The sequence below is a fragment of the Trichosurus vulpecula genome, chromosome 5, assembly GCF_011100635.1.
Source record: "Trichosurus vulpecula isolate mTriVul1 chromosome 5, mTriVul1.pri, whole genome shotgun sequence".
Classification (NCBI taxonomy): Eukaryota; Metazoa; Chordata; class Mammalia; order Diprotodontia; family Phalangeridae; genus Trichosurus; species Trichosurus vulpecula.
The window spans coordinates 266753501-266779495 of NC_050577.1; the positions used below are offsets into that span (position 1 = coordinate 266753501).

General features: G+C 42.0%; 1 protein-coding gene across 4 annotated transcripts; it reads left to right on the plus strand.

The window, feature by feature from the left end:
* Positions 1-482: 482 nt before the first annotated feature.
* On the plus strand, positions 483-15520 carry PYM1 (PYM homolog 1, exon junction complex associated factor). 4 transcript variants are annotated; one of them, XR_005010439.1, is made up of 5 exons: positions 1766-1840; positions 2160-2300; positions 11486-11579; positions 12001-12751; positions 15149-15520. XR_005010439.1 is itself a non-coding variant. In XM_036758650.1 (4 exons), the coding sequence occupies exons 2-4, from the start codon at positions 2258-2260 to the stop codon at positions 12479-12481; spliced, it is 618 nt and encodes a 205-aa protein (XP_036614545.1). In that variant the 5' UTR covers positions 483-503; positions 2160-2257; the 3' UTR covers positions 12482-12962. The 4 variants fall into 4 exon arrangements, 3 of the variants coding, with proteins under 3 accessions (XP_036614545.1, XP_036614544.1, XP_036614543.1); XM_036758650.1 differs by lacking the exons at positions 1766-1840; positions 15149-15520 and adding an exon at positions 483-503 and having other exon boundaries at positions 12001-12962; XM_036758649.1 differs by lacking the exons at positions 1766-1840; positions 15149-15520 and adding an exon at positions 1251-1305 and having other exon boundaries at positions 12001-12962.
* Positions 15521-25995: the final 10475 nt, after the last annotated feature.

Sequence of the window (25995 nt, forward strand, 5' to 3'; positions counted from 1 at the left end):
TCAAATCCAGCCGCAAATGACAATAATAGTGCCTACCTCCCAGGGTTTTTGAGGATCAAATTTGTAATGGACTTAGCATAGTGCCTGGCACATAGTAAGCAGTTTATAAATATTAGCTATTATTATTATTAGCTATGTGACCATGGGCAAATCACTTGCCTCAGTTTCCTCAACCATAATATGGGGAAATTAACAGTACCTGCCTCACAGGGTTCTGATAAGGATCAAATAAGGTAATATTTATGAAGCAGTTGACACATAGTAGGATCTATATAAATTCGTATTCCTCTCCCTTCCTTTCCTCTAGGATCTCAAGAATCTCTGTCTGTAAAATGACAATACTATGTGCACTATTTATTTCACAAGGCTGTGGAAGAGACAGTGTTTTGAAAGCTTCAAACAACATAGAAATGTCATTCCTGACCTCACTCTACGGATATCCCATTCTGACAGCTCTCATTCTAGGAGCCTCAACGTGGAAATTACAGGGGATCTCAGGGTGGGTGAGTGGCTCTCATTCTCTCAGTGGCACTTAACTCTTTCTGAGACCCTCAGTGAATTACCTTAGTGTATGACCCTTCTTCAGTCTTTCTCCCCCATCCCACCCAGCCTCCACTGCCCTGGGGCAATGTGTGGGAAACGGGTACAATCAATAGGCTCACTGCACCATGTCCCAGGTGCACATTTCCTCTTATCGGCCACATCACAAAATGGAGCGAGAAAAAGAAACCACAGCGAACAAAGGGAGGAAAAAACAACAGCTTCATTTCTACCCCCACCCCCACTTCTCCCTTCCTCCTCTGGTGGGGGCGAGGGCCACACCCCAGCCTAGGCTAGGGTCGGCAAGTCCCCCAACGGGCTGTTAGACAAGTGAGTTTCACTTCCTGCCGGCCCCAAAGTTAGGGCAGGATGTCTGGGGGTGGAATGAGGTACAAGAGGAGGGGCCCTTGGCACCAGGTTATGCAGGCCCCGAGGGGACCTGCTGTAGGTCTCCTGAGTTTCTCTTTTGCAAAGAGACTGAACTGAAAGAGTGATCCTAGCCTCAAGAGACGATGCCAAAAAGTCACTGAGTTTTACCAGTTTTTCCAGGTTCCCCCGCAGTTTCGTGCACAGAGGCTACTACGGATGTGGGTGTGTGGAAGGGGAGGATAGAGTGGAAACAGTAGGAGGCAGAGGATTGGGGGAAGGAATGTATACATGTTAATAGTTGCAAATTAAATGCAAAACAGTAGTCCCTCTTACTCGGCAGTCATCTTAGCTGGGCAGGCGCTGCTGGGTGGAAGAAGGAAGCTGCTGACTTGTTAGGTTGGGACCTTTAACAGTCGGATTTCTAAGTCACGGGATGTTCCTATGTGGCATATTGTTACTATTACTTAGTTTGAAAAAAGGGCTCCCAAGCGATTTAGCTCCATCCCGACTGTCTTCCGACTTCCCCCGGCAGGGAGGACTCTTGGGCATTAGCCTTAGCCAAAGCAGAAGGATGAGGCAGGAACAATTTCCGTGGTAAAGTGCTACAGAAATGTCAGCAATTTGCAGACAGTGAGGGGTGGGCTGGGGTGGGGCGGGGGAAAGGAGAGGAGAAAAGCGAAGACGGAGAAAGATAAAGCAGCAGCCAAGGGGCTCCCTAGCCTCCGGGGAGCAAGTTTAGACGGAATTTAGCTTGGGGGAAGCGGTCGAGGGTGGGAAGGTTTGCAGTTAGTAAAAGGGGAGGGGAGAAGGGCAGAAATGGGGAGTGCTGGAAGGGCTGCAGGGTCAAGCCCAACCCCTCCGATCACGCCCCTCCCTCCTTCCCTCGATCTCTTTCTTCCCGCACCCTCCGGGTAGAGCCGTAGACCAAGAGGTGGGAATCTTTTGCAGAGGGAGAAACTGAGGCGGGAAGGGGAGAGGTGGGGACGGGGAGGAGAGGCTTAGGCCGGAAGGGAGCGCAGACGAGGTCAGCGGGCCCAGCCCTTCCGTGAGACTAGTCCCAAGGTCACCGGGGAAAGGAGCGGGGTCAGGATTTGAACCAAGATCTCCGGACTCGGCCGAGCCGGGGAGTCTCGTGTAGGTGCCCGGCGCGTGGTCCCCGGAGCCGGAGGCCAGCCGCAAGAATCTCGGCGGCCCGGCCCCCTCCTCCGCAGAGGAACGGCCTCAGGCCTCCTGTTTCATTCATTCCACAGACACTGATCGAGCGCCGACACTGCGGGGCGCGCACGCCGGCGGCCCAGGCCTGCAGCGTCTCCCTTTCTTCCGTTTCTGCGGCGCCGCCCGGCCAGGGATGTCGTCCAGCCGCCAGCCAGTTCCCGAGGACGAGCTGAAAGGTACGGTCCCCTCTTAATAACCCCCTCCGTTTCCTCGGCCCTCCCTTAGCCCAGGGCATGAAGTCCTAGGGCGCTCTGTCTCTTTAAGATGAAAATGGCAGCTCGCGACCAGGCCCGGACTCCACTTCCGGCGGAGAAGGGGGCGGGTCCTGGGGGGAGGGTGTCACTCACGCCGGAAGTGGTTCTCGTTTCCAAGATGGCGACTCCCTATGTAACTGACGAGACCGGCGGTGAGTGCGGGCGGTGCAGTCTCCTCTCCCCGGGCCTCTGGGGGTGGGGGTAGAGGTGGAGGGCGGACTTGGAAGGGACCTGCGCCCCGCCCATCCCGGGGCCCCTCCCCTGTTCCCGCCCCCCCGGACCGCCTACCCCATTCATTCGCTCCTTCGGGGCTGCACCTGCGCCCCCTTCCGGTCCTGTGGCGCCGGGGTCCCTTTGCTTCCGGTCACCCAAACTCTAGGCTAGGGTCTTTGCTGGCCAGGGCTAGTCCCCGGGCCTCCGCTGAGCCCCGGGAGTCTCCACTTGGCCCCGGGAGCCTTTGGTCCGCCGGCCCGCGGGGCTCTGTCCGTGTCCCTTCCAATTCTTGCCGCCGCGCCCCCCCCTCCCCCCTTAGCTTTACCCACCTTAGGTGTGAAGGATTGGGAAGGACCCTCTGACTTCTGGCCCTTGCTCCCTTTTACCGACTCTGAGCTTTTTCTTTGGAGATGTGATCGCCAACGTGGGCCGCTTTCAGCATCTCCTCTACCTTTCCCGGGAAACTGTCAGCCTGGGCAGGGAAGGGATCAGTCAAGTCAAGTCAACAAGCACTTACTAAGTTCCCACTGTGTGCCAGACACTGTGCTAAGACCAGAACACAAGTGTCCCTGCACTCAGCCCGGTAATCAAACTACCAACGTCATCCTTTCCCAGCTGTCTCACCAAACTGTAGAAAAGAATTGTAGGAAGGTCTGCTGGGGGCTAAGCAGCAGCCTTGTGCTAGGATGAGGTCCTGGGAGAAGACAGAGATGGAGAAAGTGAGGTCTCATCTTTAGATGGTACTGGTACTGGTCATCCATTTTGCCCAAGGACCAGAGGGAGGAAACTTCTAGCTTGGTTATCAAAACAAATGTACAGAAAATATGTGTAGGGTACATGTAGTATATGTGAGTTCCCATGTAGAGCAGACATTGCATAAGTCATGAAATCATTCATACTGGATACACTATAAAGTCGTGTTATCTAACCTTTAACTGAGCTCTCACTGCTGTCATCTGACTCCCTACAGTAACTATTCCAAACTTTCTCTGTCTTTTAAAACTCCAACTCCAAACCCACCTCTTTTTCAACATATAACCTCCTATACTGAGACTATGAAAGTTGTCATTCCTAAGTTTTCTCATCCCCTGCCCTTAGAACCTTTGCTGTGGTCTCAGTGGATGAGGCAACGATTCTGTCTGCCAAGGGTAACCCTTTCATTTGTGCCCCTGATCTCATTCCTTCTTGTCTCCTTTGGGAGCTTCCATATTAATTACTTTCTCTTTCACTCTAATCTTTTATCTCTCCCTATAAGACTATTTCCTGATACTTAAAAATATTCCACAGTCTCCTTTAAAGAACCTGCCTTTCATTCTGCCATTCCCTAAAACTATTTCCTCTTTCTCCATTCCTTCTTACAGCTAAAATATAAGAATGAGTTGTCAATACTTGATGCCTCCACTTACCATTCATTCACTCCTCAGCACCTTTCAGTCTAGCCTCTGACCCCACCATTCCATTTAAACTGGCCAGTGATTTGTTTATTTGTCAGATTCAGTGGTCTTTCTCAGTTCTCATCCTTCTTGAACTTTCTGCTACATTCAACACTTGATTATCCCTCCTAGATGCTCTTATGTCCTTTGGCTTCTTTGACAATGTTCTGTTTTGGTTCTCTACCTCTCTCCCATTACTCTTTTTCTCTTTTATTTGCTGATTGATCCTCCACCTACACCCTAAGAAGATCCTAGGCTCTCTTAAAACTGAACTCAACATCTCCCACCATTTGTCCTTCCTCCAGACTTTTCTGATTTCTGAAGATACCATCACCCTGGATTCTTACCTTAGAACCTCTGAGTTTTCTTGAAATCTTGCTTCTCTTCCATCCCCAACATCCAGGCAGTTGCCTATTTCTGTTAGTTCTCACTCTCTACCATCTCTCTATCTCATCTTCATCCCTTGTACTGCTCTGGTTCCGTTCTTCATTAACCTTTCTCACATGAAGTCTCTTGTAATAATCTGACTGGTTTCCCTCCATCCTTCTGGTCTTGTCTCACCAACTCATCCTTCAGGTAATTGTCAGAATGAGTTTCTTAAGCCACAAGTTTGACTTTGTCTGTCCTCTACTTAGAAACCTTCAGTGACTCCCGGTTGCCTTTGAGATTAAATACAAATTTCTCCCTTTGCCTTCCATTCAATGCCCTCCACAATCTGCACCAATCTGCCTTTTCAATCTTATTTTACCTTATTCCCTTTTATACCCTGTGAAGCTGGATTATGAGCAGTTTGCTCTGCTGTCTCCTGTCTCCATGCATTTATACAAACCCTCCACCATTCCTAGAATACACTGCTTCCTCATTTCTGCCTCAAAATCTTTTCTTCCACACTCAACTCAGGTACTACCTCCTTTAAGAAGCTGCCTTGAATCTTACCTCCCTTCCCCCTCCCCCTTCCCCAGCTAGAAGTGTTAATTCTGTTCTCGTTTGAAAGCACTTTGTCTGGATCTCTTCTTTGCCCACATCACAATCTACCTTTTATTATAGTTAGCTGTATGTTCCTGCATATACTATATGATCCCCTTTATTTTATACTACTTGAGTGTATATATATTGTATCCTTCCTACCTCGAACACTGGTAGAATGTAAACTTTGTAAACTTCTTAATGCCTGGAACTGTCATAAATTAAACTTTGTATCTAAGGATCTAGCATAATTCCTTGTTTATAACAGATACTTAAAAGATACATACTATCTACTACATACAATTGAACTGTATCTTAAGCATGCTCATGTGAAGCGTCCATAACATGTTTTTAAGATGTGCCAAATGTGCTTCTTGCCTTGCTGCTCAGTAGTCCTTTTATTGTTTCCCTATTTCATTTTCCACAACAGCTTTTCCAAAATGTTCCTCTCTTAAGCCGACAAAACCCTACCCCACTTCCATCCTCCTGGCAGATGACTTGGGTTGCCTCTACCCAGGAAAGACTCAGGACCTTAGCTCTCTATTACCACATTTTAAAATTCTTGAAGGTCTTCCTCTGCTCTCTCCTCTCTTCTTGGTTCGGAGGAAGAAGTGTTTCTCTTCCTTACCAAGGTTAAAGCTTGTAGATGATTAGTTTGATACCATATGTCTCTCATGTCTCCTCTAAGACATTGCTCTATCAAGCATTCTCTCTCTCTCTCTCTCACTCTCTTTCTCTTTTCTCTCTTCTCTCCCCCCCCTTCTCTCTTTCTCCCTTTCTCCACTGTCTCATGCATCTTTGCCTATCCACTAGTCACCAGACCACTACCTGGCCACCTACCTATAAATATCGCTCAATTCTTAAAAACCCTTCTTTTGTCTTTTATGTCCCCTCAGGGTACCATCCTTTCCTTCCTTTCACCATCGAAATTCTCAGAATAAATACTCTCTATTTGATAGTTCTACTCTCACCATCTGATTAGTTCTTAAACCCTTACAGACTGACTGCCTTTCCTCTCAAAAAACTCTATTGAAACTGTGCTCTAAAAGTCATCAGTAACCTTATTACTAAACCCAACAACCTTTTCTCAGTCTTCATCTCCCTTGACCTCTTCAGCATCAGAAACTATTGACCATCCCTTCTCCTTTTAAGTTTTTTTTTTATGATTGATCCCTTTTGTTTCTTTTCCATCACATTTTCTGATATACTACCTCCCACTGTGAACCCTCGTAACAAAGAAAAACACACTAAGCAAGATTTACTAACAGGCAACTTCATCAGCTGACACTGTATACCACATTCTGCACTTAGAGCCCCCCATCTCTTTATCTAGAAACATCCCTTCCTAATGCCTTCTTTTCTCCTTTGTTTCCTTAACACTATACCCTCTTAGTTCTTAGGGTCTGGACCAACACTTGTTGCATGTGTTGTATGGATTCTTTTTGCATATAGGACTAGATGTGTATTTGATTAGATTGCCATGGAAGTCCCTTCTTACTATAAAATTATGTAATCCTCTTCTGGCCATTCCTTCTGTTTACTTCAGTGGTTCCTCTTCCTGTTGTTTCCCAGATGGAACCTCTAATTCCCTCCAAGGCTCAAGTTCCTGATTCCCTCAGTTGTTGATGCTTCCCCCCCCAAATGACTTTGAATTTATTTTGTATTTTCTTATCAGTGTGTTGTTCTACCCCCACCCCCACCCTCCCAGGGGAGTGGGAAGCAATCTAAGACATTGGAAAGAACACTGAGTCAGAGGACTTGGATTCAGATCCTTCCCATTTGCTCAGTGTCAAGCCACCCAACCTTTGTCTCTCATCTCTAAAGTGAGGGAGTTCAATTAGATAGCCTCTGAAGTCCCTTGCAGCTGTAGTTCTAGGATCTTGTGACCCCAAGACCAAAGCCTAAATTGCTTGAGGGCAGGGACTGTCTTTGTCTTTGTATATCCTCTGTGCCTAGCACAGCCACTGGTCTACAACAGGTGCTCAGTGAATGCTTGTTGGGTTGACTTTAAGCTAATGTTGTCCAAAGCTCCAGCATCTTTTCTTGTTTTACTATATCCAGTTCCTGGGTAATCTCATTTGTCCCTGTGGTTTTGGATATCACCTCTATGCAGATCTACACCTCTATTCCTGAACTCACTCCTAAGCTCCAGACTGGTTGCTGAACAAGTTTACCTAAATGTCTACAGACATCTCAAACTTGACATATCCAAATTTGAAGTAATTCCTAGTAGTCCTCAGAATCTCTGAGTGTGAAGGGGAAAGCCTCAGAGGTCCAGTCCATATTGAACTTGAGTGTCCTCTGGACTGTCCACACAAGTAATACTGTCTAGCCTTTATCTGAAGATCTCCCCTGAGGGAGATCCCGCTCCTTCTGTATGTATTTATTAAAAGTTTATTGATTCCTTTTGTTTTTTACAGCAGTCATTTTCCTCTACACATCTATCCTGCCCCATGCCAAACCTGCTCTTTTGTAACAAGGAAAGCAGTTAAAAACTGACCAACATAGCAACTGTATATGATTTCACTGGTAACATTCTATACCCATGGTGCCCCCTTTCTGTACTGAGAGGAGGGAAATGTTTTTCATCTCTGCTCTGGTTCCAACATTAATCCACTGTCGCTTGAGGCAGCTCTTTTCACTTTTGGAGAGTTCTAATTGTTAAATCTTTTTTTCCCCTTAAATTAAGACACCCCCTCCCCAACTCTGCAATTTTCATCCATTTCTCCTAATCTCTCCTTTGGGAAGTCAAGCAGAATAAATCTAAACCCACATGATGGCCCTTCAAATACTTGACCTATATTCTGGCCTGTCTACTATTTTCCAGTCACCCGGGCTCACAATCTCCCTATCATCCGTGACTCCTCCCTCTCTGCTATTCTCCTCCCCCATATTTAAGCAGTTTCAAAATCTCCATTCTACCTCTCCCAGAATCCGTCACATTCACCCCCTTCTTTCATTCCCATTGCTGCCTGCCCCTGTGACAAGTTCTCATTTGTTCTCAGCTGCACTATTGGGATAGCTTCCTAATTGGTCTCCATGCCTTTAGTTTCTATTCCTTCTAATCTGTCCTATATACTTGTAGCCACAAAAGTGATGATTACTGTGGCCTGACCCCAAGGAGTGTGTGATTAGCCAATCCAGGGGTGGGGAGTTGGATCTTATCTTACCTTCCCAGCCATCATTTGTCATGAGGCTTTTCTTCAACGCTGTCATACCTACCTTTCTCCCTCTCTCTCTCTCTCTCTCTCTCTCTCTCTCTCTCTCTCTCTCTCTCTCACACACACACACACACACACACACACACACACACACACACACACACCACACACACCCACAGGATGTGCTAGCTCCCAACTTACTCTTCTCCACCCTTACCTCCAGGGATTGGCCCTTCGGGGCAGTGATAGACCTAATCTGAGCTGTTGCCATTGGAAAAATTCTGCCTCCCATCCCCAGTCTCCTTCTTCCCTCCTCCCAAATCATCTAGTGGCTATGGAAGGTGCCCCTCAGAGGGGTGGGCTCCAGGCTTTAGGGCAGTGACTGGTAAGAGTCCCACCTTTTCATTTGGGTGGGTCAGAGTGAGTTGCGAAGGATGACCAGGCATGGATGGGTTGCAACAGATCTCAGATTACATTACATGATCTTTCCCCTCCAAACCCACCCCTCTTCACAACTTTCCTCTTCCATTTAAGGGTACCACTCTCTTTCCGGTCACCCATGTTCAAAACCTTGATGTCATCTTTAATGCCTCAACTTTCATCTCCCTGCATAGCCAGTCATTTGCCACATCTTATTGTTTCTTTTTCCACAGTCTCTCTGGCATCTTTTCCCTTCTCTACATGACATCTTGCCTGGGCTGTTGAAATAACCTCTGAATTTGTGTCTCTGCCTCATCTCTCCCTTCTCCAGCCCGATGTTTACACAGTTCCTAAAGGGCATCTCTCACCATGTCACTGCCCTAGTCAACAAACTGCTTAGTGACTAGGAGCAACTATTATTTTAGCTTTATTTTATCCTTTTTTAATTACTATTTTTATGTGAAATTTATAATTTTTATAATTATTATTACAGGATTACATATAATTTATAAGTAAGCAAACATGTTGGGGGTACGTGCTCAAACATTTCTATTGGTGGAGTACCCAGTCAAGGTTTACAGGCCACTGGTGTGCAACACTTTAGGTGGCAGAGTGGATAGAGATAAAGTGTTGAATTTGGAGTCAAGAAGACTTGAGCCCATCTTGCCTCAAACCCTTACTAGCCGTTTAATCCTAGGTTAGGTGAGTTGTCTTGGTTTCCTTATCTATGAAATGGGGGTGACAATCGCACTTAACTCATAGGATTATTGCTTGGCTCAAATGAGATAATTTGTAAAGTGCTTTGCAGGCCATTCAGCCTTTCATAAATGTTAGCTATCATTTATAAACCACAGCTCTTAACTATGTTACTCCTCTGTTCAAAACCAGTGATTTGCCACTGCCTCAGCCAGTTGAAGATCCTCCATGAGTTGGCTCCAGGACCTTTCCTAACTTACACATACCTTGCCATGTAGCTAAACTTCAGCCAAATAGGACTTCTCAACATCTTCTGAGGACACACCATGCTTTCCTACCTCCATACCTTTGCTCATTCCATTCCCTTTGACTGGATACTCCTTCATCTCTACCTTTTAAAATTTAACCTGTTGTTCAAATCCCAGCTTACATGACAGTTTTTCCCTGAAGACTTCCCAGATTAGCCCATTAGGGAGTAATTTTCTCCCTCCTTTGAACTCTCGCAGCATTTTTATACATCTTTTGAATACTTATCACTGTCTATTTTATGTTGAATTATTTGTGTTTGTGCCTTTTTATCTCCTACTAGATTGAAGGACACATATACATGATACATACTTACCATGTCATTCATTTACCCTGCATAACACATGTATAAGACACAATAATGCTCAAATAAAGAGAGTATTTTTTGGAGTGACTTAATGTATGGCTTGTCTCTAAGTAAATTATAAGGTTTTAAAGAAAAAGGACAATATGTTTTACTTTCTTCACAGTGTTTGCCACCCAAATACATGTAGAGTGATGTGAGACATGAGAGATAATGTGCAGATATTTGTATTTAGGTGACTGAGGGAAATTGATGGAATTTCATTTTTTCCTCTTAAAAAATTTTATTTATCTCATTTAAAAAACATAGTTATTATCCAATAAACCTGTTTCGTATCCCTGTAACAAAGAAATGGTCAGGCAAAATCAATTGATTTAGCGACTGACCCCTAACAAAGCATGAGATATTCTGCATCCAGAGTTTACTCCCTCTCTATGGAGAGGAAAAAAAACTGTATTTGAGGTCTTCAGTCTGTCAGTTCACAAACATTTCTTAAGTGCCAGACATTGTTCTAAAGCCTGAGGATACAGAGAAAGGTAAAAGACATTTCCAGCTCACAGTCATCTGGAACCAACACCAGTCATTGCATTTACTCTGATTTCTAATGGCTTTTAGAATCATTTTCATTTATATAATTGTAGTCATTGTGTGTATTCTACAGGTTCTTTTTTCCTTGCTCTGCTTAAATTGCTACAGCTCTTTTCCATAGCTCTCTGGATTCTTCATCTTTATTTTTATTGGACAATAATATTTGATTACATCCATTTATCACAGCTTGTTAATTTGTTCCCCGTTTTGTTTCTAGGTTGTTGCTACTACAAAAAGTGGCTATGGCCATTTTGGTATAGATAGGACTTTTCTTTGTTAAAGTCATTGACCTCATTAAGGTATATGCTCAGTAATGGAATCACTAATCATAAATAGTTTAGTATTAGAGTATGAAGAGTTTAGTAACTTTTTTTTGGCATAATTCTAAACTGTTTTCCTGGTCTGTTTGACCAATTTGTAGCTCAACCAACAGTATCTTAATGTGCCTGTCTTCTTACAGCCCTTTGATCTGTTGGGGAATGGCTTAGTCATATATATTTGTGTTTATTCCTGTATGTCTTGGATATTAACATTTTATCAGATATTTGATGCAAATATTTTTTTCCTCCACTCTATAACTTCTTTTTATTCTAGCTGCATTTTGTTCATTCAAAAGCTTTAAAATTTTACATAACAAAATTGTCTTTTCTGATCACTTCTATCCATTTTTTTATGATGAGACATTTTACATTTTAATTGCTCATCCATTTGATCATTCTCATGGCACATAGTGCAAGGCGCATGCATAGCCTGAACCTCTCTTCTTCTAAACAACTTTCCAGTTTTTCAAGCGGTTCTTATCAAATGAGGAGTCCCTTCCCCAGTAGTAATCGGTAGATAACTAGCATGCATTTGGTACTGGTTAGAAAAAATAGAAAAGTAGATCAGTTGAATAGAATAGACAAATGATACCTAAAAGAAAATTAACACAGTTAAATAAATTCAAGGATTTAATTCTCTTTCTGGAGCTTTTTGAAAACAGGGAAGATTGTCTTCAAAACCTGATTTATCCTGTTCTAGGTAAATATATTGCTTCAACCCAGCGACCGGACGGGACCTGGAGGAAGCAGCGGAAAGTGAAAGAAGGTTACGTGCCTCAGGAGGAAGTTCCTGTGTATGTGGTTGGTCTGGGGGGTAGAGGGTGGTGGTGCTGGTGATAATTTATCCCAGGAGAGGCAGGGTGATATGTATGTGCTGGGAGATGTAACCTAGACCTTGGATAGGTGTGAGAGCAGGAGTAGGTGAGGAGGCAGAAGGCTCTTACTGATCTTACCTATCAGAGTAAGAGTTCCTGTAATGCCTGGTTATCATTACCACCAGAACACTGGGTACATTTTCATAGCTCTGGTCCCAGGACCTCCATAACTCCCTTGCAGGGCTGCGAGTTACACTCAGTACACTGAAGGTAGGGGAGGGAGGGAAGGTGAAGCTCGTTTCTCTAGGGCAGGAACTAGAGGAAAGTGTGGTGTGGAAGGAAAGTCAGGCTTGGGAGGCAGGGGAACTGAAGACATGTTGACAGCTTTTGTTCCTCTCAGGTATGAAAACAAGTATGTAAAGTTCTTCAAGAGTAAACCAGAACTACCTCCCGGGCTGAGCCTTGAGGCTGGGGTCCCAACCCCACCACGGCTAGACAGTGGTGAACCAGGCCTTTCTAAGACTGCCAAACGCAACCTGAAACGCAAGGAGAAGAGGAGGCAGCAGCAAGGGAAGGGGGCAGTAGAGAACTTGAGCCGGACTCTGGATAAAGTGTCATTGAAGGAACCAGCACAGCTGCCAAGTGTGCCCCCTGCTCCCCGAGCCACCCCTGCAACAAACCCTGACAAACCTGACACACTTTCCACCACTGAGAAAGCCAAGAAGATAAAGAATCTGAAGAAGAAACTTCGTCAGATAGTGGAGCTGCAGCAGCGGATCCAGAGTGGGGAGATCAGTCATCCCAGCAGAGAGCAATTAGAAAAATTGGCGAGGAGGGGGGCCTTAGAAGAAGAGTTGGAGGACTTGGAGTTAGGCTTATGAGGCTCCTTGTGGACTGGGAATGTGAACTGTAGGACAAACCGTGACGTTCCCTCAGAGGGGCCTGGGGACGGTGGTGGCAGCGGTGGCAGCAGCAGCAACAGCCAGGAGGGAAGCACCCTGCTCTCTGCCCTCCTATTCGTGCCCCGCTGTCTGTGGCCCAGCCTTTCCTTCCAGAGCCTCGCCTCTCCAATTAATCCTCACCTTGAGCCCTTACTTTTTGGACTCTATCCTTCCCTTTCCCTGTGTCCGGAATCTCAGTGACTGTCCCAGGTACCACTCTTCCTGGCTTGGGGTTTTTCTTTTTTATTTGGGTGGGTGGGTAGGATGGGTCAGGGTTTCAGGAAGGGCTGAACTTAGGGTGGGGATGGGTGACTACAAACTCTTGGGTTCTTGGTTCCTGTTTAGTGTTTTGGGGTTATTTCCATTCTACCCCATTCCTTTTTTCTTTTTAAAGAATAAGATAATAAATCCCAAGTAGAGATGTCTGACTGTGACTCTTTTCTTTTGCGATAACCAGAAGGTTGTTAGGGATGCCTTGTTTCCCACACTCAGGCTTAATTGAGCCCATCTCTCCCCTCTACTTGTTTTCTTGGCAGATAACCAGTTGTCCATCAGCATTGGTCTATGAAGACTGAGCATATAAGAATCAAACTGAAGCTTTACAATATCTATGTAATTTTAGGTTACAAGGGACTTGTAGAAGTCATCTAGTCATAACACTGTCTGAATCATGAATCCCTTCCATAAGTGTCCCTGCCTGTTGTTAAGTGGGAAGATACCAGAAGACGTTTCTTCTCTTCCTTATTGTACTGAGTGGGTGATTCTTCCTGGCTCAGCTTCCAGTCCTCTTAGACACAGCTCCAGGTCATGAGAACCAGTAAGGGATTGCTTCATCCTTCCAAACTGCCAATTCTTCAGCCCTGTGCCAGAGCACATTTACATTCTTATGGAATCAGGGTTTGCATGCTGGCTTCATGGACAGTGCCCCAGTTCATTAGATTAGGGGATTCTCCAGTCACTTCTGTCACCTAAGTATATGTTATTTTTAAAATGAATACAAGGTAATTTTTGGAGGAAAGGCACTAGCTGCTGGGGGGAGATCAGGAAAGTCTACACATCACTGGATCTTGACCTGAGCTCAAGCGAGAAGGGTTTACAAGGCCATGCAAAGTGCCCAGAGATAAGAAATAGATTATTATATGAAGAGCAGCAAGAAGACCAGTTGGGCTGGACTGAAGAATGTGTGAAAGGGAAACTAGAGCCAGAATGTGAAATACTTTAATTGCCCAACAGAGGAGGTTTGTATTCCACCCTAGAGGTAACTAGGAGTCCATAGGAGCTTACTGAGCAGAGGAGCCCTAGATAGTCAAGAGATTAGATAAGGGATGGATATGATCCAGTGGTCTTGGTATTTTGCAGGAGAAATTGGCCCCCAAGTGAAGGGTAGCCTTGGAAAATAAAATTCTGAAGACACAAATGATAATAATCTTATTAGGAGGAAAATGGGAACTGCTTAAAAGGACCAATGGAGCTATGGAGGGAACTCAGCCTATTGAGAGTTTTAAAAAAAATGTATGGCCCCAACATAGAAGTGGTCAGGGGGTATCAATAAACAGTTCCTCAAAGAAGAATTACAAATTGTTAACTATACTAAAGATTGTTCCAAATCACTAATAAGAATGTGAATTCAAACATCTCTGAGGTTTTATATCACGTGCACTAAATTTGCAAAAATGACAAAAGATAGAAATAGTCAATGTTAAAGGGGCCGTGGAATGAAAACATACTAATACACGGGGTGGAACTGTGCATTGTTCTAATTCTTCTGGAAAGCAATTAAGAACTATGCTATGAAAAAAATGACAATGTCCTTTTTTTGTTTTGACCCATGGATCCCGCTGCTACACATATACCCCAAGGGAGGTCAAAGACAGAAAGCTCCTACATACCAAAATATTAATTATAGTACTTTTGTAGTAGTGAAGAACTAGACACAGTGAAGGAGCTATGGAATGACTAAATAAATTGTATGTGGATGTACTGGTATATTACTGTGTCATGAGAAAAGACCAATATAAGGGATTCAGAGAAGCACAGGGAGGCTTGTGACCTGTTGCAGTGAAGGAGATAGGACCAGAAAAACAGTAAGACAAATGGCTGCTAAGAAGAACTGTGAAAATGTACCTTCTCTCCATTGTAGACATAGGGGGTAGAGGGTGGGGACTACTGGTTCGGAATTTTGCATATGCCGTCAGATCAGATTGTTGGCTGATTTTGCTGATTACTTTTCTCTTTCCTCTTTTTTTTTTCATTAAGAATTCTTTGTTATGAGGGATGACCCAGTAGGGGCAGAAGGAGGGATACAGGGGGAAATCTAGTCAATGTAAAAAAAAAAAATGTCAATAGAAAAAAAAATTAAAACTAAAAAGATGGAAGGGTAAGTAAAAATAGCAGAGCTCTGCGAGAAGAGTTTTAAGAATTGGAGACATGAGCCAGCTAGCTTGATGAATACTCAAAAACAAGGGCTTTTTAAAAATTACTGTTGGAGGCAAAATAATGGTCAAAAAATATATAGGACTGCTGTACGGAGGGGATTGAATAGTGATAATAGGTGGTGAGAAGGCTGAAGTACTCAACTCTTATTTTGCTTCTTATTTCTCTTCCAAGGAAAATGATTTTGAGATTGGAAAGGACAGGACAAAATTGATTAGCAGGGAATGGAGACTCAAGATAAATGAGACAGCATCTATCTGCCCTCCAGGCCTAGATGAACCCTATCCAAGGATACAGAAAGAAGGGGAAGATGTGATTGCTGATCCACTATTGATCACTGACATATTAGGAAGACCAGGAGAGGTGCTGCAGTCCTGAAGAAGGGCAAATAACCTGACTTTCAAAAAAAAAGAAGAGGTGGATTCTACAAACTGTAATCCATCAAACTTGACTTCTGTTCCTAGCAAAATTCTATCTTAACATTCATTTTTAAACATTTCAAGTTCTAAATTCTCTCCCTCTAGTCCCTCCTCCACCCGTTGAAAAGACAAGCAATATGATATTAATTATATGTGTGAAGTTATGCATATTAGCCATGTTGCAAAAAAGAAAGCAAGAAAATAAGTGAAAAAAAAGTATGCTTTCATCTGTACTCAGAGTTCAGCAGTTCTCTTTCTGGAGGTGGGTAGCATTTTTCATCATGAGTCCTTTGGAGTTGTATTGCATTATTGTATTGATTAGAGAAGCTAAGTCCTTTACGATTGATCATTGTTACAATATTGTTGCGATGTATGATGTTCTCCTGGTTCTACTCACTTCGGTTTGTATCATTTTATATGTCTTCCAGGTTTTTCTAAAACTGTCCTGCTTGTGATTTCTTATGGCCTAGTAGTATTCTATCACAATCGTATACTACGACTGGTTCAGCCATTCCCCAATCGATAGGCATGCCCTCAATTTCCAATTCTTAGCCACCACAAAAATATTTTTGTGTACATAGATTCTTTCCCTTTTTCTTTGATCTCTTTGGGATACAGACCTGGTAATGGTATTGCTGGATCAGAGGGGGAGGCACAGTTTTATAGTCCTTTGGGCATAGTTCCAAATTATTCTCCGGAATGGTTGGACCAGTTCACAACTCTACAAACCAATGGTCCATTAGTATTTGCCATTTTCCTTTTCTGTCATGTTAGCCACTTTGATTGGTTTGAGATAGTACCTCAGAGTTATTTTAATTTGTATTTCTCTAATCAAGTGATTTAGAGCATTTTTTCATATGACTATAGATAGCTTCGATTCCTTCTTCTGAAAACTGCCTATTCGTATTTTTTGACCATTTATCAATTGGAGAATGGCTCTTATTTTTATAAATTTGATTCAATTCCCAATATATTTGAGAAATGAGGCCTTTATCAGGGAAACTTGCTATAAAATTTCCCCCTAGTTTCCTGTTTTCTTTCTAATATTGGCTGCATTGGTTTTGTGTATATAAAAGCTTTTTGATTTCATGTAATCAAAATTATACATTTTACTTCCTGTGATCCTCTCTATCTCTTGTTTGGTCATAAACTTTTCCCTTCACATATCTGACAGGTAAATTTTTCCATGCTGTCCTAATTTGCTTATGATATCATCCGTTATGTCTAAATCATGTTTCCATCTTGGTATATGGTGTAACATGTTAGTCTGTTCCTAGTTTCTGCCAAACCACTTTCCAGTTTTCAAAGCAGTTTTTGTTAGATTGCCCTAAATGCTTGGATCTTTAGGTTTATCAAACTCTAGCTTACCATGTTCATTTATTACTGTGTATTGTGTACTTAATCTGTTCCATTGACTCACCACTCTATTTCTTAGCCAGTACCAGAATGTTTTATGATTACCACCTTGCAAAATTCTAGATAATTTCTTGGAAAGAATTAACTTCTGATCGTTTAAAAAGAGAAACAATTACTAAAAGCCAACATGGGCTTCAGCAAGAAGAGGCCTTCTTAAATTAAGCAAATTTCCTTTTTTGGCAGAGTTACTGGACTGGGAACTAGATCATGGAAATGCTGCAGAAAAAGTATACTTGAATTTGAGCAAAATGATGAGATTCAGTCTAGATGATAATACCTGTTAGGTGGAATTGGAACTAGTTGAATGACAGGACACAAGGAAGAGTCATTACTGGTTCAAGGTCCTGCTGGAGGGAGATTACCAAGGTTGTATCCCAGGGATTTGCCCTGTGTTCTTCAACGGTTTTATCAGTGATTTAGTGGCAGCATTATACAGAGGAAGAAGGGCCAGATTGGGAATTAAGAGGACCTGGGTTTGAATGCTAGCTTTGCCATTTATGATGCGACCTTGGACAAATCTACTTAATTTCTCTGGGGCCCCAGTGTCTCATCTATAAAATGAGGAGTTTGGAATAGATGATTTCCAAGGACCCTTTGAGCTCTCAATCGATAATCTAAGATCCTCGATGAAGATATAGGATATATGCTAGTCCAATTTGTAGATGACACAAAGCTGGCTGGGAGGGGTAGTCTGGTCTGGAGGTTTTGGATTGGAATGAAATGAGACCATTTAAGAAAAAGAAGCTTACTTAACAATATCATGAATGGGATACTCAACAGGGACATGGGAATGATTTAGGTAAATGCAGAACACTTTATCTCCACACAGGAAAGTATCCAGTCACAAAAGCATTGGATCAGAAGGATGCTTTGTTGGGGGCAGAGATCAGATGCTCTAAGGTCCTTTTGGCTTGAAATCTGTGATGCTCTCATTCTTCCGACCACCTAGATTAGTAATTTCTGAGTCATTCACCAACTACCTGTGCTTCTGATGCTCTCCAGACTTCACCACTCTGCCCCCTAGGATACCTTCTCCTCTTCCTGTGCTCTAATCTCCCTTTTATGTGTGGTCTCCCATTAGAATGTAAGCTCCTTGAGGGCAGGGGATGTCTTTTTATTTGTATGTGTATCCACAGCACTTAGCACAGAGCCTGGCACATAGTAAATGCTTAATAAATGCTTGTTGTTTCCTGATTCTGTCATATAACATAGCCTTCTTAACTTTTTGTTATTAGCAAGTTTGATAACTGTGCTATCTATACCTTCATTCAAGTCCTTAATAAAAGCGTTAGAATGAAAAGAGCCGAAGATGGAGCCCTGGCACACTCTACTACAGACATTCTACAAAACTGACACAGATCCTTTATTCAAAACTCTTTGAGTCCAGTCATTCAACCAATGCTGAATCCATCTCACATCTTTCCTTTGGATCCACAAAGATTTTGGGGGGGTGAGGGGGGGAAGAGGAGAAACACACTTGTGATTTAATTGCTATAGGGAATTTTCAATGTAGAAACTCCCCTCACCAATGCAAATTGACCTCTTTTGCAACTTAGTCCATAAGCATTTATTAAGCTCCTACTACGTGCCAGGCTCTGTGCTAAACACCGGGGATGCAAAGAAAGGCAGAACAAACAATAACAAAAAACCAGTCTTTGCTTTCAGGGAGCTCATGCTCTCATGGAGGAGACAATGTGCAAACAGCTTTGTACAAACAAGCTAAACTGGAGAGAATCTCAGAGCAAAGGCACTAAGATCGAGGAGGACTGGGAAAGTGAGACTTTAGCTGAGACTTAAAGAAAGTCAGGGAAGCGTGGGGGTAGACATGAGGAAGGAGAGAGTTCTAGGCAAGAGGGCAACGGTTAGTGAAATGCCCAGAGTCAGGAGATGGAATGCGAAGAGTAGCAAGAGATCAATCAATATCACCAAATCTTGGGAAATAAAGCAGGAAGGGGCTAAGTTATGAAGAATTTTAAAAGTCAAACAGATGACTATATTTGAGCCACTGGAGTTGACTGGATAGTTGGGGTGACATGGTTGGAAGGGCTTTAGGAAGATCAGTTTGGGGTAGGAGTGGAGAAACAAGGCAAAGGAGATGAATCAGCATGCTATTTCAATAGTCCAGGTGTAAGGGAATGGCGGCCTTCACCAGGGTGGTAGTAGTGCCCCAGAAGAAAAGGGGGCATGTACAAGAGATATTGTAAAGATGGAAACCACAGGGCTGATTGGAGATGGGTGGGAACATGAATAAGAGTGGTACTAGCCTGAGACATTGAGAATTTAAGTATTTTGTTCAGGATTACATAGCCAGTAGGTGTCAGAGGTGGGGCTTGGACTTAGGGCTTTGTGGCTGGTTCATTACATTCATTACAGGCTGCCTTATCCTCAAAGATGTAGTGATAATAACAAACGATATTTACATAGTGCTTTAAAATGTTCACACTGTGTATCTAACCTTGAGGAAGCCACTGCTGAGCCCACTCCCAATGTCAATTTAATCATTTCATCTTGAGTCCCAGATGTTCTGTGTCATTATCTGGTCCTGGAAATAGCTTCTCTTGAACATTCTGGAATAGGCCTCAGTCTCAGGACAACTCTGAAGGGGGCTTTGTTTCTTCAGTTCCAAAACCGTTCTTGAGAGATTCCTAGATGATTCTGCTAAAGCCAGACCTGCGGTAGTCTTCCAAGTTCGTATTAGTCTGATTGGCCAGAGTCGGACACACTGTACCTTGACCCCAAAATAGTCATTCTGGTCCGGACTCTTTGAGCAGAAAGGACAATAACTAACCAACCATGTGTTGAAAACCAGTTCAAGCCTTATGGAGCTAATCCTATTAATAGAGCTCTAAGAAGAGCATCAAATTAGGAACACATAGTTCACCTGAGACTTTAGAGAATTCCTGTTTTTATATATCATTTGTTTTTATCTTTACCTAAACACTGTGCCTGACATAAGAATCTTAAAGAAAAATTCATGGGGGTCTAACTTGTAAAATGAATCTTCCTGTCTTTTAAAATGATCAGACAGATACTTTAAAATGGGAAAATAATTTCACTTTCCTAATGAAATTTTATATGTAAAATCCTTAATCCAATTTTGAGAATTTATTACTAAAGCATAATCAAAGCCTGAATTTCCATACTAGATACATTTGGAAGTCAATCATATACATGTGTGTATAGTTCTTAGAGAAAACAGTCTAATCTTGTTGCTTTCTCAAAACTTACTATTCCATTTAATTAGAAAATATTACATCTTTGCCTTATTTGTCTAATTCCCCCCGTAGGTGGATATCATCCCTACATTATAGTTTGACCACAAATACAGATTAAAATTGTAAGATTTTTCATACATCCTATTATAATAACTCGAGATATTCTACTACCAGTCTATTAATAGATTTGGTACTGTACTTACAAAACTGGATAGTTGGTTGATATCAATGTATTGAAGTTACATCTTTAAACAACCCATTGTTTTTGTTGTTCAGTCATTTCAGTTGTGTCTGGCTAGACTCATCGTGACCCTGTTTGGATTTTTCTTGGCAAAGATACTGGAATGACTTGCCATTTCCATTTCCAGCTCATTTTACAGATGACAAAGTGAGACAAGTGAGTTGCCCAGGGTCACACAGCTAGTAAGTGTCTGAGGCCACATTTGAACTCAGGAAGATGAGTCTTCCATACTCCAGGCCCAGCACTCTATCCACTGCGCCACCTACCTGCCCCAAACTACCCTATACATTTTCATAATTTTTATAATAGCCAAAGTTTTTCAAATAAAAACTTACTCCTTATTATAGTAATTCTTTATTATAATAAATTCCCACCTTTTGACAAGGAATGGGAAAAGAATCCTATTTTTTTGGTTCTATATTCTCAAACTTCAGTATTTTAGATTTTGTAACATAGGATCAGTAGGAAAAATAAGACCTTATGACCCTGCCTGAACACAAAGTCTCAAGGTACTTAATAGATTAGGACATCTTAAAAGGTCTATGCAACTTTTTACCCAAACGGTAAATCATTATTCTTGTATTCTTCTCATTATTATCTGTTTTCAAACAAAATATACCCTATCAAATATTAAACAGTTTTTAAATATCTATTTTATCACATTCTTTTATTTTTTTGGCATTAACTTATTTTTAGTTTTCAACATTCACTTCCACAAGATTTTGAGTTCCAAATTTTCTTCCCATATCTCCCCTCCCCTGACCCCAAGACAGTGTGAATTCTGATTACCCCTATCTGTCCTCCCTTCTATCATCCACCTCCCCCTTCTCTTATCCCCTTCCCTTCTATTTTCCTGTAGGGCAAGATAAATTTCTATACCCCGTTGCCTGTATATCTTATTTCCCAGTTGCATGCAAAAGCAGTTTTTAACATTTGTTTTTAAAACTTGGAGTTCCACATTCTCTCCCTCCCTCCCCACCTACCTTCATTGAGAAGGCAAGCAATTTGGTATAGGTTATACATGTGTAGTCATGCAAAACACTTCCATAATAGTCATGTTGTAAAAGGCTAACTGTACTTCCTTCCATCCCATTCCACCCCCCATTTATTCTCTTCTCTCTTTTGACCTTGTCCCTCCTCAAAAGTGTTTGCTTCTGATTACCTCCTCCTCCTATTTTACTTCCCTTCTATCATTCCCCCCTCTTTTATCCCCTTCCCCACTACTTTCCTGTAGGGTAAGATAGATTTTCATACCCAATTGAGTATGTATGTTATTCCTTCCTTAAGCTAAATCCAATGAGAGTAAGGTTCACTCATTCCCTCTCACCTCCCCCCTCTTCTCCTCCATTGTAAAAACTTTTTCTTGCCTCTTTTATGAGATAATTTACCCCATTTTACCTCTCCCTTTCTCCTCCCAATATATTCCTTTTTCACCCCTTAATTTTATTGTTTAGATATCATCCCTTCATATTCAACTTACCCTGTGCTCTTTGCATGTGTGTGTGTATGTGTATTCCTTCCAACTACCCTAATACTGAGAAAGGTCTCATAAGTTACAAATATCATCTTTCCATGTAGGAATGTAAACAGTTTTATCACATCCTTTTAATGGCTCAATTTATAATCTAATAGCATCCAGATTTAAAAAGTTGTTTTTCTAGCAGCATTTCGGATACAATAATTTCCCAAATTTTACAACATAAGCGAGTTTAGAAATACAGCAATAACATACATGGTATCATATACTTAAAACATTAAGTGACATCAATTCAGCCTAATGGATTTCCAACTTATCTTACCTAAAAAATCATTCAACTTATCATCTTTGGCATTTTATACCAATCACATCTAAAACATGGTATAGAGTCATCACATTATACAATCAAGAAGCAATAACAATAGGTAACAATTATATAGTGGTTACCATATGCCAGACGGCGTCTAGCACTTCAAAATCGCTATATCATTTGTTCCTCACAACAACTCTGGGAGGTGGGTACCATTATTATTTCCCTCTTTACAGATCAGGAAACTGAGGCAAACGGAGGTAGGATAACTTGCTTAAGATGGTACAGCTAATAAATTTCTGAGACCAGAGTGTAACTCAGTTTTCCCTGTAATTTTTTTTTTTTTTGCATTTGATGCCACAATTAATAGAATCCATTTCACCACATCATAATTTAGCTACAGGACAAATTTCAACCAAATGCAATCTGGATTTACAATCCCAAAATCAAAATCTCAGTTTTCCAGAGCTATTAGGCACCTGTGCTTTAAAACTTAGAGCCCAGAGTTGACAATTAGCTCATTTTCAAAGGTTCATGATAACACTTTCACCTTTCTGTAAACTTTTTATTTTCTTTCAAAAATTGTTCAAAGAGTCAAAACAATTCCTTTCATGTTTATAAGCTAGCCCCACCCTCTCTTTCCCTGAGGCTTTTCACTTTAACCCTGAGCAAAAGATAAGGAGAGATTCCAAATGGCAACTTTGAATTCCCATCTCTTTGCTTTGAAGCTCACAAGATTCTTAAGAATCTTAAGCTACACCTGTTTCCAGGCCAATAAGAATTTCCCTAAAGGGGTGTCAGTTTAACAATGTGCTCTTCTCTTGGTCTCAAGACAATTTTTCTAAGGGGAAATCCTTTGGTATTTTACTATTACCAGAACCCATCATTCCCTTAAAGGGAGCATCTTTTCCCAATAGGGTGAGGATAAACTTCCCAGCAGTATGGGGGGTAAATCTTACCTTAGTTTAAAAGAATTTGAAATCAAGGAAGGGAGTCCGTTTTGTGTTTTTTTTGTTTGTTTTTTGTTTTTTGGCAGGGCAATTGGGGTTAAGTGACTTGCCCAAGGTCACACAGCTAGTACATGTGTCAAATGTCTGAGGCCGGATTTGAACTCAGGTCCTCCTGACTCCAGGGCCAGTGCTCTACTCACTGTGCTACCTAGCTGCCCCAAGGAAGGGAGTCCGGCCTTTAGGAAGAGACCTCTGTGAAGTTTCTGAAAACCCATCCTGGGGGTTCAAGTCCTGTCTCAACCTGGCTGGCTTTGCCAAAAAATTGATGGGTAAAAGATGAAATAACTTGAGGAAACAAAGGTTCAAGCTTCCAAGAATACTGTTTTATTGAGCAATGCCTGCCAATTGCATAACAAATTGGGACCAGCTCTCCTCAGCTTGGTAGTGGATCCTAAATACAGGGGGAGACAGATGTTTTTGCATTAAAGGATAACAATAAGCAGGATACAAAACAGGATGTATAATTAGATAATCTAGTTTCTGATTGCAGGAAAGATTAGGGGCTTTCTGAATTGGGAGATGGAGGCAAACAGGTGCAATTCCCTGAAATCAGAAAAAGAGGTGTTCTCCCCCCACCCCAAGAGTCTAATTCAAAGGAACAAGGAAACAGTAACAGACAGTATGGGGCCAGTTTTCAGATAAGATATATGGGTTGCTTGAGATGTATAATTGTGAGAAAACTCTTTGCATCAATCTTCAGATCTGACTGGGTTTCTGGGCAGCATAACCTAGGTCATTAGTTAAGGGTCTAGAAGCAACTGGTAGAAATGGTCCAGTTTCCCAGCCATGCAGAACTAGGTTCAACAAATGCCATAAGGTTTTCTCACATTTCCCATAATTGAATAAAATTTTCTCACAACACAGAAATTGCACTAGACCCATAATGAAATAGAAATGGAACTGAGCCAGGTCCAGAAATGAGTCACAAGATGGAGTCAGTTTGCTTCACTAAACGCCCATGATTTCAGTGGTAACAAATCATCTCTTTAACTATTTATTCTAAAAAATTTTTCTGGGAATTGACATTATACTTGCCAACCCATAGTTTGAAGAATCCATCCTTCTCCACTTTTTGAAAATCAGCATGATAATATCAAGCTTCCCATCACTCTCAGAGGATACAATGGTTTACAGCTCCTTAGGCTTGGTTTCCTTTCATCATCCTGTGCTGTAATCTGTACTTTCTATGGTTCTCTTAAATTCTCAGTAGGTGAACAGCCTTTCCCAGGGATCCAGCTCTCATCCTCTGTACCTAAATTACAGTTTAAAACTCAGTCCTGTTTCTAATGTGTTTCTTTGTCATATTCTAGATCCCAGGGATCTAGAGGAAACATCTCCCCTTTTACCTTACAAGCAAGCCTCTCTCCTTGATTCCATGTTAGCTCATGATGATGACATCACAGTTTGATGTCCTTTCTCCTACAGCAGCTAGATAAACAACTCCCATGGGTCAAGAGAGCTCGGAAGAATATCAAGCTACACCTGTTTCCAGGCCAATAAGAATTTCCCTAAAGGAGTGTCAGTTTAACAGAGTGCTCTTCTCCTGGTCTCAAGCCAATTGTTCTAAAGGGGAGTCCTTTGGTATTTTACTATTACCGGAACCCATGATTCCCTTAAAGGGAGTATGTCTTCCCAGCAGGGTGAGGATAATCTTTAGGCATCTAGAAAGGGTCGTTGAAATAAAGGGTTAGCTTAGGGGAAGGTGGAGGTGGGCATTCATGCACTCTCCAATGTGGAAGTGCCCTTCAGAGGAAACTATTTCTAATCCCCAAGATATATACTCTTCTTCTTGCCCCCAATGTAGCTATTAGGATCACATTTTGTTGTCCTTAGCGTTTTTAGAAAGTCTCTTCTATTATATCTCACCGTTCCTGACACTTTCATTATGCTTATAGTCTGAGCTACTTTTTTTGAATTCCTCCTCAATTCCATGGTCTTGCTTCCATCTTCTTGAAAATGATCTTTCAGGGAAGCAGAAAACTGGGAAAGAATTTTTACAGCCACTGTCTCTGATAAAGGCCTCATTTCTAAAATATACAGAGAACTGAGTCAAATTTATAAGAATACAAATCATTTCCCAATTGATAAACGGTCAAAGGATATGTACCGGCAGTTTTCAGAGGAAGAAATTCAAGATATCTGTAGTCATATGAAAAAATGTTCTAAATCACTATTGATTAGAGAAATGCAAATCAGAACAGCCACATCACACCTGTCAGATTGGCTAACATGAAAAAACAAGAGAATCACAAATGCTGAAGAAGACATGGGAAAATTGGAACACTAATGCATTGTTGGTGGAGTTGTGAACTGATCCAACCATTTTGGAGAGCAATTTGGAACTATGCCCAAAGGGCTATAAAAATGTGCATACCCTTTGACCCAGCAATACCACTTCTAGGGCTGTATACCAAAGAGATCATACAAATGGGAAGAGGACCCACATGTACAAAAATATTTATAGCAGCTCTTTTTGTGGTGGCCATGAACTCTAAATCAAGGCATCCCACCCATCAATTGGGTAATGGCTAAACAAGTTGTGGTATTTGAGTGTAATGGAATACTATTGTGCTATAAGAAATGATGAGCAGGCAGACTTCAGAAAAACCTGGAAAGACTTATATGAACTGATGCTGAGCAAGGGGAGCAGAACCAGGAGAACATTGTACACAGTTACAGCCACTGTGATGACTAAATTTGATAGACTTGGCTCAGAAACGCAAGACTCTAAGACAACTCTAAAAGGCTCATGATGAACCACATCCACAGAAAGAATTATGGGGTCTGAATGCGGATTGAAGCATACTATTTGCTTTCTCTCTTTTGTTTTGTTTTGTTTCTTCTTTCTCATGGTTCATTCCTTTGGTTACAATTCTTTTTTGCAGCGTGACTAATGTGAAAATATGTTTAATGCGAAGGTATACATAGAGCCT

Excerpts from the sequence above, each read along its gene's own strand:
- PYM1 (XM_036758650.1), top strand. The coding sequence starts at position 2,258 with ATGTCGTCCAGCCGCCAGCCAGTTCCCGAGGACGAGCTGAAAG. Across the intron at positions 2,301-11,485 it reads TCCCGAGGACGAGCTGAAAG|GTAAATATATTGCTTCAACC; the intron begins GTACGGTCCCCT and ends ATCCTGTTCTAG. Across the intron at positions 11,580-12,000 it reads CCTCAGGAGGAAGTTCCTGT|GTATGAAAACAAGTATGTAA; the intron begins GTATGTGGTTGG and ends TGTTCCTCTCAG.